Source organism: Mauremys mutica, chromosome 2 (assembly GCF_020497125.1).
Source record: "Mauremys mutica isolate MM-2020 ecotype Southern chromosome 2, ASM2049712v1, whole genome shotgun sequence".
NCBI lineage: Eukaryota > Metazoa > Chordata > Testudines > Geoemydidae > Mauremys > Mauremys mutica.
The window spans coordinates 37,884,070-37,899,136 of record NC_059073.1 but is presented as its reverse complement, the minus strand read 5'-3'; the positions used below and the strand labels follow the sequence as shown (position 1 = coordinate 37,899,136).

General features: G+C 40.7%; 1 protein-coding gene across 20 annotated transcripts in view; it reads left to right on the top strand.

Annotated features, from left to right (window-relative positions):
• The window catches only part of RIMS2 (regulating synaptic membrane exocytosis 2), a 799,605-nt gene that overhangs the window by 765,866 nt on the left and 18,672 nt on the right, over positions 1–15,067 (top strand). Inside the window, exon 1 of one of the 20 annotated variants that reach the window (XM_045004562.1) lies at positions 10,176–10,451. The exons of the other annotated variants lie outside the window; for them this stretch is intronic. Coding sequence (XP_044860497.1) covers positions 10,313–10,451 — 139 coding nt within the window. The 5' untranslated portion in view covers positions 10,176–10,312. Of the gene's footprint in view, positions 1–10,175; positions 10,452–15,067 lie in introns of those variants that run through there. 20 annotated transcript variants of the gene reach the window in all.

The following is a 15,067-nucleotide window of genomic DNA, read 5'->3' as shown; positions in this document are numbered from 1 at the left end:
GTGTGCAGACAGTCCTATGTGCTATAAGGCTCTTTGTGCTTTCAGCCCCACATTAACGCCCCAGTCCTGCATCTGATTCCACACTATGGACTTCTGCACCCACATGGAGTCCCACTGAAGTCAATGGGTAAAAAGTTAAGGGCTAATAGTGTGAAACACTCCTGTGAGGTCCTGAATGCCCTCAATACCCACTGAAGTCAATGCAGACACTTTACAAGATTGAGCCCTAAGTGAAATTTGCAGTAGCTCTGAGGGGCTGTGCAAGGCCCTATAAACCAAAAGAAAGCTCAGGGCCATGTGATGGCTAGTCAGTAAAGCAATGCCCTCTGTAGTATAACGTATCCAACACACATTAATTGTCATATCAAGAAAAACAGACCATTTCGTTATGTATAAAGGTGCCTGAAATAGAGTTGCTTCCATGATTAGCATGTAGAGGACTTTTAAGTTTCTAAAGGTGATGTCAAAATTAGGGCATAGACTTTCACATTCAAATGTCTCATTTAAGTGCTGACAACCAGATTCTCCAAAAGCTTTCATTGCTTTATGACAGTGCATTTTTCTTAACTTGGAAAATGGCTGCCATGGCTGACTGAACATGAACTCCAGTAACAAAATTATCAGCAAACTTTGTATGTTTTTTCTTGATAGACATTACAGCACTTATCTTAGTCAGAAGCAGGGTGTGGTACCTAAATTATTTTGTTTTCTGTTTCTTCTTTTTCTTGTCATATTGTTGCTATTTCTTATTTTCTTATGCAACTTGTAACAGCATTATACTGGAATATGTTTCTGTGACCAACTACTGTCAGAAATACCAGCATATAGATCAGAAGGAGCTTTTCCACAGTATAATTAAATAATGCCAACGGACTGCTGCATTAACACAACTACAATAACTCTATGCAGCATGCGTCACAGGCTACTATCAAGTCAACATTTTTAGACAGCTTCTGCCATTTATGAAGTGAAGTCTGAATTATGGGTGGAGACAAGTCATGTCTCATAAAGACATGGTTTCAGGAACCAAATTCAATTACACTGTACTAATCTAATATGTGTTGGATCCCTACAGTGTGGAATACATGCAGTTATAAAGATATAAATAGGAATTTTTATTTTGTGAATGCTGTCAGTTTATTTTTTATTTGAGGGCTCTGAATATTATAGAATACTTTAGACTATCTGGATTCATGTGCTAAGTAAGAAGGGCGGACAAGGGTAGAATGAAGTAAATGGATAGGCTGTGTAAATTTTCAATTCTTTAAAATCACTAAATATTATCTATATATTTATTTATATTGTTTAGTGTATGTTTTTTCTAAAATATATTTCTTTTTAAAAAGATATATGCTTTGATTTCTATGCACCTTCTTTTCTCATCCTTACTGAAAACATTATTAATTAACATATTTTGTTGATCTCCTCCCCAGTTTGCAAATTGTCCTGTGATCTCAAGGTGCAATATTATTTTAATCAAAACAGCATTACTTTAACTGACTTAAGTATTCTGCTCTGGTTCATAAGCCTTAATTAATTACTGTTGAACTATATAGAGTGCCAGTAGACCATTCACATGGTCTAATTATACAGAGTGTGAGTTACCCTACTTCGTAGTTTCATTATAAACACCAGAAGGAAATGGTGAGGATATTTTATTTAAATAAGACAAAAAGCCTTCAAGTTTTGCAAATGTTAAAATAATCCATAGGGATTTTTTTCAAAGCTCCTTGATGGTCATTAAGGTATAATAAAGGAGGGAGGGTCATGTGCAGAGCTAGTAATTCTGCTATGTTGCTTTTTAAAAATCTGAACATCTAACATGTACTTGGATCTTAAAATGTCTAATTAAGAGTGTTTTTCTTGTTGTTTCTTTTTGTTGTTGCCCCTTTTTTTTCATAAAGAAAAATCAAACTATTTTAATTATTTTTCCGTTTTAGGTATTTTTTTTAACCTCTCTCAAAAGTTCACCTTTAGAGGTTGAGACTTATGTGTTCAAAAGAGAAGCAGGGAAGATCATTTTGAGATCTTCAAATAATTGCTGGTTCAATCATTCATTAATCAGGATTTTCAGATTATAGTTATTAGGGCTAAAGTCATCCATTAACTGCAGTAGACTAACACTTGCGATGAAGTTGATCCTCAAAGTAGGAAATGCATGAGAATCAAGAGAATGGAAATCAACTACTGTCAGTTGTATAATAGCAAAAATATTTAAGAGTTGATATCAAATTACTAAACACTGGATGCTCAGAAAATATCAAATATTGAAAAAAGAATGGAGCTAGAAAAATGACATCAAACCAATTGCTATGCAATTACTCAAGGAATACTGAGGGAGAAGTCCTTGTATTGGGAAGCTATATGGAGACAAGACAGTAGCTAACCACTGAAGGCTAATCCTGTACCTAATGTACCTTTAATTTGTAATTTTTAAATTTATTTACTAATTCAAGATTAGTCTATTAAATGTATATAATTTTCTAAACAGCATTTTTAAATCAATAAACATTTTATATCTCAGTAAAAACAAAACTTTGCGGCTTAGCGTGACATACTTTAAAACATCAAACATGTACGGATCCATACAGAAAAAAAGTCAAAACTAAATGTGTTTGAGGGATAAAAGTCACAGTTGTTTAAAGTAGGAATCATCTTAGGTTCACAGCAAACAGAGAGCTAAATCCATTACTCTTTCTACTACATATATAAACCAGTATATAATTATTGCACTTTACGTCTCAGAGGTGCCAGGCATCTCCAATTCCCACTGCTCATCTCTGAAAATCAGATCATCAGTGCATAGCAGTGACAGCTGTGGGTGCTCAGAACTTCTAAAAATTAGACTATATACATCTCATAGTTGGCATTTCCTTTACCGAATGTAAATTTGAGGACTAAAATAAGTGCACAGTATAGTCCATATGATATGGTGTGTGGAATGTCTTGTATAAAGTTTTTGCTATTCCAGGTTTTTGAGAGCCTGGTCTGGAAATTGTCTAATGGCTTCAGAACAACAGTCTTCTCTGGGATATGAAAAACTCCTTTTCTGGAGCTCTTTGAGATTCAGAATAGTCCTTTGATGGTGTTTCTAAAATACATTTATTCCATGCAAGTTCCAGTGGCAGTGTTGTGCAGGGTCTTAAGGAATCTGGTTCTGGGTGTTCCGCTGTTTTATTCTCTTGGTCTAGCTGAGCTTAAAAGTCACATTTAGCAAGATAACAATTTTATTCTGAAATTATCAATTGATTTGATATGATATTATGAAAAGAAATGTGAGTCATGGGATATTCACACAATCTCTCGCATGACCAGTTAGAAAAAAAACACTTAGTCTGTCACTCCAAATACAAATGAAACACACTATCAAATAGCACACACTGAAACTCTGACTTCACAAAATCATTTGCGGAGTTCCAACGTAAAGTTATCAAAGAAAGCATTTACATTTTGTCCAGTGATAATCAATATTCATATATTGGAAGAATTTGGTCAGTGTTTTTTACTTCTATTATGAATGTTCTGCCATTAGTTGCTTTCAGTGGTATGACCGGCACTATTTTCCTCAGACTAAAATCTGAAGGAAAGTATTCAGTGGTGTGAGTCACTGTGTATGCTGTTAGATTCAGTTCACATCAAACACTATTCCACACGACGTGGGCAACATTTTATGGACTCTTTGTGTGAGAGACTGTTTTTTCTCTTTCAAATGTAAGAATTTGTTTACATCTCAGTAAGCATGATACTGAATGTAAATAGGCTACAGGCAAAATCTATCTGTTCCTACATTTAACTGTGTTTATAATTAAAACAATATTACCACAAATAATGTTTTTTTCCAGTGAATATTTTTTAGTCCTTTGTTCAATATTCAAGAATAAGGTACTTGCGGGCTTCCCATATTATTTTTGTTTTCCTATTAGCTTATTATATCAGTCTGTGAACCCCCTTCCAGACCTTTATCAAATGATTTCTTTATGGTAAGAAACAAATGCTTTTCTCCTTCTATAACTGCATTGGCAGTCTGAAGACACTCAAGACAATCTGCCAAGGTCTGGGCCTACTGCAGCAGATTTGGCCTGGCTGCCCTTCTGTCCCAAATTTTAGTGAATGGCACTGTGACCTAGCACACAAATCCACTCAAATTTGGCCTAGCTGCCTCTCTGTCATGGAGGGTGAACTGGGCCAACTCCACTGCTCTGGGCAGCTTCCCAGAAATCTGATGCCCTAGGCAACTGTCTACTTTGCCTATAGTCAGACCAGCCCCTGCTGCTTAGTGAAGGCTGAAGCTGGAATGACAAACAGGTTACAGGACAAAACTCAATTAAAACATATAAAATATATAATGAGGTCTGGACTGTGTCTATAAGATCCATACATAGATGGGACCCTCCGACATGTGGAAAGAGGCCCATTACATATGGAAGGGGACTGGCCTCCTCTATAATACTACAACATCTCCTCCTGACAAACGCCATGGAGGGTGTTCCATGAGTGTTGGGTTCTCTGCCATGGAAAATGTGTGGAGGTGGGGCAGGCCAGGGGTGGCGTTACATTGAACTCTCTCAAGTCCCAGAGGGCTTAGGCATAATTATCTTTCTCATATAACAGTATTATCTAGGCAGCTATATTTTCTATGTAGACGAAACTGGAGGCAACCATGGTCAAGAGAAATCTTTCATATTGCAGCTCCAATGGAACCCCACTGCCAGGGAGACAGGTAGGGAAATGTTGAGGGGCATAGACAGTGAGGGGGAAGTGCAGATGGTTTCCTAAATCTGCGAAGTGTGGAGGAGACAAAAAGATTTGCAGTGGCTTCCCTAATGACATAATTAGGAAGGATTTTAGAGGCGGGTGAAGGGAAGCTTCCTTGCAGAGATTTCCTCTCCCAGACCTCCTCCCAGTGGTTTTAATCATGGGAAGCATGGATGTGGTCCAAAGTAAGGAAGTTTAATAGTCTGTCCCACAACTACATGGGATCTGTCCTGGGTCTGGTTCTATTCAATATCTTCATAAATTATTTGGGTAATGGCATAGAGAGTACTCTTATAAAGCTTACAGACAATACCAAGTTGGGAGAGGGTTGCAAGCACTTTGGAGGACAGGATTAAAATTCAAAAGAAATTGAGAAACTGGAGAAATGGTCTGAAATAAATAGGATGAAATTAAATATGGATAATACAAAGTACTACACATCGGAAGGAATAATCAATAGCAATAGCAGGGGGTGGAACATTTGATTGCCTAGTCTGTTCATTCCCTCTGAAGCAACTGGTATTGGATGCTGTCGGAAGACAGGACACTGGGCTAGATGGACCTTTGATCTGACCCAGTATGGTCATTATTATGTTCCTGAGCACAAATACAAAATGGGAAATGCCTGCCTAGGAAGGAGATCTGGGGTTATAGTGGATCACAAACTAAATATCAGTCAACAATGTGATACTGTTGCAAAAAACCCCAATCATTCTGGGATGTATTAACAGGAATGTTGTAGGCAAGACACTAGCAGTAATTCTTCTACTCTGTTGAGCACTCGTAGGGCCTCAACTGGAGTACTGTGTCCAATTCTGAGCATCACATTTTGGGAAAGATGTGGACAAATTGCCAAAAATCCAGCAGAGAGCAGCAAAAATGATTAAAGGTGTAGAAAATTTTACCTACAAGGAAAGATTGAAAAAATTGTGTTAAATATTTTCAAAGTTCAGTACAAGCACTAGTTATAATCTATCCAACTCTATCTCTTCTGTGAGATGGAGATAATAATTACTGGTAAATATTAATAATATACCCATTTCACAGAAGAGGAAATTTGTTCATAGAGAAGACACACAATTTGCCCATGGCACACAGTAAGGGCTTGGCTACACTTGCAAGTTACAGCGCAATAAAGGAACCCCAGGCACACTAGCTCACTACCCATCCACACTGGCAAAGCACGTAGAGTGCTCTGACTCCACGGCTACAGCGCTGCTGGTACTCCACCTCGGCAAGAGGAATAACGTTTGCTGTGCCTTGGCTACAATGCACAGGCGTCAGTGTGAATGAGGTGTTGCGTTACTGCTTTCTGATCGGCCTCCGGAAACGTCCCACAATCCCCTTAAATCAAGTGGCCACTCTTGTCATTGTTTTGAACTCCTGTAGGAATGGAGAAATGCCCTTTCAAAGCTCCATTTCTGACAGCCGGCATGCAAGCCATTACTGTGGAATGCTGTGTGTGAGAGAGAGAGAGGCAGGGGGGAGGGGGAAGTCTGCTGCTGTCTGAACTTACAAGACAGCATGCTAACATGTTCTCGGCCCCCCAAAACCCCACTCTCTCTCCCTCCATCTACACACCACACACTCTCTGTCACACTCCACTCCCCCCTCCCATTTGAAAAGCACGTTGCAGCCACTTGCATGCTGGGATAGCTGCCCATAATGCACCACTCCGAATGCTGCTGCAAGTACCACAAATGTGGCCACGCCAGTATGCTTGAAGCTGTCAGTGTGGACAGATTGCAGCGTTTTCCCTACTGCACTCTACGAAGGCTGGTTTAACTCAAAGCGCTCTACATCTGCAAGTGTAGAACCAGTATTAGAACTCTGGAATTCTTATCTCACAACTCCATACTCTGTCCAGTAGCTTATATAGTCTCTTTTTCGTCATACAAAAGGTGTGCTACAAATTTCCTGGAAATGCTTTAGGGAAAATGGCAGAAATAGATTAAAAATGGTGTAAATCTTGTGGCATGCTTGAAAGCAGATTCTATTATTTGTCCTGGCTTCTGTAAAAGTCACAGTTGTAGTTGCTCAACCAGTGGGATTTTTTTCCCCTCTGTGTCCCTGTCATATTTCTTTTCATTTTATGCAACAGTTTTTATGGAAATCAGTGATAGTTCAACTGAAGTGAAACTAAGATTTACTGTTTTTACATTCCATATCCCAAAAGGACTCTTTAGTGAAAACTAAAATAAATCAAACCATGGGCAATTCTGTTCAGAATTTTGCAGTACTTGCACATATCAAATATTTTATTTTTAGTGCACTTTAGTTTATATTAATAGGCAGAATGATCTGCAAACACAAAGACCATTTTACATCTCTGCTTCAACCATTTATTTGACGACAGGTGTAAAGGTGTAGAAAACTTGACCCACAAGTCTTTTAGCCACTGATTTCAATACTGTATTTTAGAGTTTATTTTTGTATTTTAGGACAGATTTAAATTTTAGAGTGAGCTGCAAACAAAAAATGTTGACTTGCATTCCATCCTTAGCTTGACACCAAGTTTATCTGCAGTTTGCAAGTAACTGAATAAAATGCAGAATAGTCCAAGGTGGAGAGGATTAACTAGAGAGAATTCTGTCGCTGTTAGCTTTGACAAATCCATTATTTGGGTAAATTAGACCTGTTATCCCAATTATATAGAAAGAACCAATAATGTGTACAATCTGTTACTTGCTATTCCCACCCCGTTCCCACAGTGGAATTTAACCCTTAAATGTTATTGATGATTTTATAATAGAAACTAATATATATGGCACCTTTACACAGCTCTGGAAGTGAAAAGGGGCCTTGAAGTGGCATAAATTACATTTACACCCACTTTAAAGCCCCTTTATGCTGCCCCAGTGGTGCACAGGGGGTGGGAGAAGGAGGTGTCTAAACATAAATGACAAACAGGCTCAAGTAGGTTTATCATTGACAAGGAATATGCATAATTTAAAATGTACTGCATGGAATATCTGGGGTGGGGTTTTTTTGTTCTAATAAAAATATGGTGATACACAGCCTTGTGAAATATAAGGAAAATGATGTAATATGAGTGGCTGAATATCAATGCAGCATGTGTTGTTATAGACAAAATTTGCCACAGGGTATGTCTTCACTGCAATGTAAGCACAGGGTTAGTAAACTTCAAGTTAGCAGACCCTGGGTTTGTTAACTTAGGGCTTCAGGATCTACACTCATTTGTAACCCTAGGTTAGGAATTGCTGAACCCTGGGTCCCAACCTGGGGCTCCAACATTGCGGGCCTAAGTCCAGCCACTCATATTCCAGGCTTCCTAGTGCTCTCCCAAAATGTGGCTGCTCTAGTCCTTTGTTCATGGCACGGTGTGGAAAAACTTGACTGTCCAGAGGACAAAGAACGTCAGACTGTGGGATTGTGGAATACTTTTGGCAGATTTCCAAAGCATGAGTGCAGTGGGGCTGTGTCTACATTGCAAAGCAACAGGGCTTGAACCCTGGGCTTCGGCTTGAGTCAGGTGCAGATCCTCCACCTGCATGGGATCCTGGGACCAAGCCCTGGGTTAGTGCGATTTGTGTGTAGACAGAAGTTAGGCTTGAGCCTGATTTCAAACCCTGGGTTTACATTGCAGGGTAGGCATACCCATCGCCTCATTTTAACATTCAATTGTGTATGCTCTTGTGGAAATTCTAATGTCGTTTTTTTCTTGTTTAGTTGCTCACGGAAGAAGAGCAAGGTTTTCTCCATTTATTTGGCTCTTTCTCTTTTTTTATTTGGTCATAGCTAACATAATTTAGGAATACTAGATTATAATGATTTGGAAATAAAAAATGTGATGCATACTGTAAAAATAGCTAGTGGCACATGATTACAAATACACAAGAATCACTTTTTATGAGTAAAGAGGGATCACATGTTTCATCTAAAAGCAATTATTTACCATAGAGGAAGAAGAAGAATATTGACCATTTATAACTTCTTATTACTAGGCATGAATATAACTTTCAAGAGACCAAGTCAATAAAAATTTGCTCCAATGACTTGATACTATAAGCATCTTGCATGAACATCAGTTAGGCATTTTGCATTCAGACCCTATATAATAATAATAATTTATTATTGAGTTAATACATAATATTAAAAACAGTTAATGTTTCATTTACTGGGCATTATATATATAGCCACTCAGAAAGCTCCACTTGTATGAGTTCTAAAGCAGTTTTGTCAACTTGATGCATCTTTTGCATTGTTGCAGATTGTTGTAGAATAATTCATTAAATACAGTGAAAGTTTTACAATAGTAAATAGCACTTTATTTAGATAGCTAGTGCTTTGAATATATGGAGATACACCTATCTCATAGAACTGGAAGGGACCTGAGCCTAGCCCCTGCCTTCACTAACAGGACCAAATACTGATTTTACTCCAGATCCCTAAATGGTCCCCTCAAGAACTGAACTCACAATTCTGGGTTTAGGAGCCCAATACTCAGACCCCTGAGCTATCTCTCCCCTAAATACTGCATATTACTTCATATCAAAGTACTATATAGTCTATTAATAATGCTAACACATTGCACCACCAAGGAGACATTCTATATGTTCTGATATCATTTAACAAAGTTGGGGTGAAAAGTGTAGACCAGTGAGTCTCAAACTATTGTACTGGTGACCCCTTTCACACAGCAAGCCTCTGAGTGTGACCCCTGCCTTATAAATTAAAAACACTTTTTTATATATTTAACACCATTATAAATGCTGGAGGCAACGTGGGGTTTGGGGTGGAGGCTGACAACTTGTAACCCCCCCCATGTACTAACCTCATGACCCCCGAGGGGTCCCGACCCCCAGCTTGAGAACCCCGGTGTAGACTAACAACCAATGACGTCCACGCCCTGAGTGCTGACAAGACACATGACATTTAGTGAATGAGCAGAGGCAGCAGTGCTGCTCCCTAGAAGCCCCCTATCGAAAAAGTAAAGTAGACACAAATGTGATAAAAGAAAACCTTGACACCAGCTGCTCTCTCTAGCACTGTCTCCTCTTAGCCCGCGGCCCTTTTCCCGCCGCTTCATCTTCTGGGTTTAGGGGACTCACTCGCTAGCTTAACTATTAACAGCGAGGGGAGTCGACAGAGAGTTTGCCGGGCGCCAGCAGAGCCGGGGCTGGCTGGGCTCCTGCCTTCACCCCGCACGGAGCGGTCAGTGCTGACTCCCAGCTGCGACCCGGGCGCGCTGCACATGACCTGGCTTTGGCTCCGACCGGCAGCAGCAGTCCCGGCGGCAGGGCTCGCTGAGGGCTAGTTCCCGGGCTCGGCTGGACGCCGCCGCCGCTCGCTCGCTCTCCCCTGAGCCAGCCGCAGAGCCGCTGAGGGCAGAGAGGCGCTGGGTCTAGCGCCACGCCCGGGAGCGCGGTCGCCTGCTGCCTGGCGGGGCCGGCCGCTCCCTGTGCGCCCGCCGAGCCCCGGAGCCCGGGGAAAGGGGCCGCCTGCCCCCTCCCCGCTGCCGAGGCTCCGGCGGCACCTGCTGCCCGGCTGCGAAGCCGCCAAGACGCCTCGCTTCTTGTACCGCGCCAAAGGCAGGATGGGCCGGCAGGGGCCGCGCGCGGGGCGCAGCGTGCAGAGGTCCCCGAGCCGGAGCAGCCTCTCCGCCTCCTTCGAGGCGCTCGCCGTCTACTTCCCCTGCATGAGCTCCCTGGAGGAGGAGGACGACGACGATGGCGGTGAGGAGCCGGGCGCGGGGACGCCCCGGGCGGGCGGTTTAGCCAACTCCCAGGAGCGGTACGGGGGACTCGCCGGCCCCGGCGCGGGATGCCCTGACCCCCGGGGTGACAGCCAGAGCCGGGGGGTCCCCGGGCCAGGCGTGAGCTCAGGCAGCGCGCAGCGCCGTGCGCCGGGAGCTCCGGGTGGGGAGCGCGGTGCCATGCCCCGTGCTGGCCGGGGAGCGCTGGGCCGAGGGTGGGGGTTGGCCCTGTAACCCGCAAGCGGGGGAAAGTGTCACTTCGCTGTGTAAAGCGGTGGTTGGGCTCTTATGAGGCACTAACGTGCAAAACCAGCTCAGTGCTTAACAGTCGAGCTTCGTTTTTCCCCATTCCGATGAGGATAGTGCGAGGACCTCGACGGTAGATTGTTTCCCATTTTTAAATTGCTTCCTGTTTACATTTTGAACGCCCCCAAGTATATATAATTGAATCTGTTATGTGTTATTACAAATAATAATGCGCTCGGAATTCTTTGTGTTAAGAGTGTAATTAATGACACGCTGCTTTGTAAATCAGCACTGAGCTGTAATTTAGAAGAAGCCTTTTACATGGTCAATGAAACCGTTAAGAGTAATTTTGACATTAGATCATTTGCTAAGTATTATTTATACAGGAAAGTGTTCCTGGGTTTTTCGGTTTTATTTTCTTGAGTAAACTGTCTGGAGAGCAGTAAATACAGTCTTCTAAGACTCTGTTGGCAATATTGAGCTTGCCACCAGTTCTTACTCTGAAGTTAACACACCAGTTCCAAAACAGTTCCAGTCCGGTTTGAATAATTAAATACTGTCCCTGTTTAACATTTCCTTAGTAATTCATTCCATGGATGTAGGCAGAAGACCTAGTTTTAGAGCCAGATTCTGTAAATGCTGGCTCATGTAAATAATCTCCGTTCATGAAAGTAGCCCCAGTTAATTCAGTAGGGCTACTAGCATAAATATGATTTACTTATGTGAGTTACAGGATCAGACCCTTACATGAAAAATACTGGAAATATATTTTTTCCAAATAACAGTAGTAAATTAATTCAACTCAGATTTGACTGTAGTTAAAATAGATAATTATAATGGAAAATTAGGAAAACTGAGCTAGCTGATTAACACAGAACCTGAAAACAAAATTGTATCTTTTTATCATTTACCATTTGGAGTGTACGCATAGAAAATGTATGTACTTATGCATAATACCACATTCTTGCTAGGCTACAAATGATTTTTCTTGAGCTCATGTTCTGAGAATTGACTTCAGAAAAAAAATGGGCATTTTCATAATTTTACAGGTAGAACTATTTTAAATGTAATTGGCATTTATCATAAGGAATTTAAGGTTTATGTCTTCAGAAATAGTAATTAAAATATGCTCCAAAAATTTCTTGTTAAAACATGCTGTTTTTAAAGCAATTAAATTACCATCAATTATGCTGAATGTAGTTTTTCTTTTAAAAGAACATCTCTGTACATTTCAGAACAGTTATTCTTCCATTTTCTAGCATGGGTTACAATTATTATATGTATCCTGTCTCATCAACATGGTACTGTGGACCTAGTTATTTTATTTTGGCCTACTTACTTAGTTTCTCTAGGTAAATAATTACTATTCAGTAAGTGCCTTTGTGTGTTGAAAACTGATGATTGGTATTTTAATGAAATTTCAACCACCTTAAAGAACTTTTCCAGTGAATGGATAGTAAGTCAGTAGAGGAACAACTAGAATATCTAATTAAAAATTAATTGGCATATATACAATCCTTCCTTTACTTACTTTGTAATATCAGTTTGTATATTTTCCCATCCGGGTTGTTTTTGACTCTCTATCAGAACAAAAAAAAATGTATGTACACTTTTCAGTGTTTTGTTAATCTCTAATAACTGATCATATTCAGAGTTCAACCATATATGACAATGATTCTCATGTAATTTAAATGAAATCATTGAAATATGTTTCCCACAGAATTTGTGTGAATTTGGGTTTCTTCTGCCTGATATTTTGGATACACATGAGGTTATAAAGGGAATGAAAAGGCATGGAAGTCAAATTCATCTTTCAAACACACTCAGTGAATCTGTGCAAATAAACATTAGATGTATTTGATGGGCTCCAAGTAGCCTCTGCACACAGATCAGGATCTGTCATATTCTGACACATTTTATATCATTACTTTCATGTGTTGTCAGATCCCATAAGTAGGTGTGGTTTGATCCAAAGTGAGCAAACAACCTCTCCCCTCCATGATCTTTGTATGCAGTCATCTGAAAAGGCAGATCCCAAACTCATTTCATGAGTAAACTGTTCCAGCCCTGAGGTGGAATAACTGCTGCATGTGGTGCGTAGGCAAAAGATAGATGTCTCACCATATGAGCTTTTACAAAAATTTTCAGCTAAATCAGATATACTAGTACAAATGGAAAATCTGTCTTTCAGGACATTTGTGTGGATTTGTGAAACTGACTGGAGGACCTTTGGTCCATAAACCATTGAACTGAATACACATATATGTATTTTTACATCTGGAAAGATACAATGTGGATAATAATCTTCATTTTAGAAGTGATCAAAGTGTAAGTCAATCAAACTTATTAATAAGAGTTAAGCTACTATTTTTAATACCATGTTTGAGAGAACATAGCCCAATGGAAATTGATTATAGAAAGATTTAGGTCCTGACTCCCCACTACATCCAAGTTATGCTCAAATATAGTGGAGAAGGATGGACACAGGGCGCTCCCTGATTCAGAATCACTTGACCCTCAGTGCAAGTTAGGTCCTGCCCATAGGCAGACAATTTATGACAGTGGACAATTGGGTGTAACAAAGCTTACTCTACTTTACCACATCCCCCCGTGCACCCAGCCTGTCTGCAAGAATGCCCCCAGGGGGTGGCAGTTGGGCATAGAAGGTGGTAGAGGTAACTCAGAATTCCCCTGCACAGGAAGAATTCTCCACTGGCAATCTTCAGCCACTTTAAGACTACTTTGCGCCTCTTAGCAGACTGGAAAAGCTAGCCCTTAGTCAATTTATGATGTAAATTGTATTGCTGAGATATAATGATTGTAACAATCATGAATAAGAGATAAGAAATTGAGCAACTTTTCCAGTATACAGAGTGCTTTATGTTTCCTAGTTGCCTCTATATTGAAGAATCTGTGTGGACATCGAAGTTTCAGCCAGTTATTTATTCTGAATAACATTTTATTTCATTATTATGTTTATCTATGGTATGTATAGTAAAAAACATTATTAAGAAGCTAATTCTAGATTAGACAGCCAGGGAGAAGTGTATGGTAGACACACACACACATCAGTAGACATCCATATGGTATTAGAGCAAAGCCTGAGTCACATATAGATGCAATCAAAGGAATTTTTTTTAGCATTACTGTGTCACATTAACTGAAAGTTAAAGTTTAGCCCCTACTGAAAGAAGTGTTTGATATTTGGAACAAAATTAAATCACATTTAGCATGGGGAAGGGTTTGGGTGACAATCTCCACCTGTCTAATCCAGCCACTTTTGAATATGAAATCCTGGCCCCATTGAAATGAATGGGAATTTTGACACTGACTTCATAGAACTCAGGAATTCACCCTGTGACTTGAGTTTGTGTGAGATTATTCCATGATGTAAAAATGGTGAGTTTGAGTTTTCTAAGCCTTTTCTGGGCTCTGGCAGAAAGAAGGCCTGATTTTCACTACCACAAGTAGCTACATACCACAGTGTGGACCCAGCCTGATTTTCACTGCAGTGTGTAACTTCACATATCTTACATGCCAGCAATGCCGCCATCAGTCTAGACAAGGCCTAAGTCAGGCACTGATGGTATGTGTGCTTCCATATCATAGAAATGTTACCTGACCTAGATAGAAAGCCAGCCCTTACCAACAACTGAAACATTTTCTAAATACCACTGAGATACACACAATGTTTGGGTCGGATTTGATCCTTCCCCATATAGGGACATGTTCATTGGTATACTCCAGCTACTTTCTGCCATTTCATTAACCCAGGCCTGGTCTACACCTAACACTTAGGTTGATCTAATTACGTTGCTTAGGGCTGTGAACTAGTTACGCCAACCTAAGCCCTGGTAGAGACACTGCTAACGCAAAGGAAGAATTCATTCGTGGGGTGGATTAACTACAGTGACAGAAAAACACCTTCTGCCACTGTAGCATGTCTTTGCTATTGCGCTCCATCAGAACAGCTGCAGCACCATAAATGTGCTGTAGTAATGTCTGTAGTGTAGACAAGCCCCCACTTTAACTGGCTGATCAGACCAGGTTTCGATTGTCAAAATGTGGCATAGGAACTGGAGTGCACCAGTGAATCTAGCCTGGTTAAGAGAAACACATTCTAACATAGTAAAAAGCGATTATTCTGATTATGGGCTGCGCCCGATTTTCCCCCCAGAAGCCCTCCCCATGCCTTCTTATCCTACACCCCTTTGGACTGGGGACCTCCTCCCCTTGCAACCTTTCCCAGAGGACCCAGGCATCTCCCTGCTTCCCCCCCCTCCCTCCCGCCGCATGCCAGACCCTCCCCGTCGGAATATAAGGGATTCAGATTGGGCTTTGTTTTTTCAT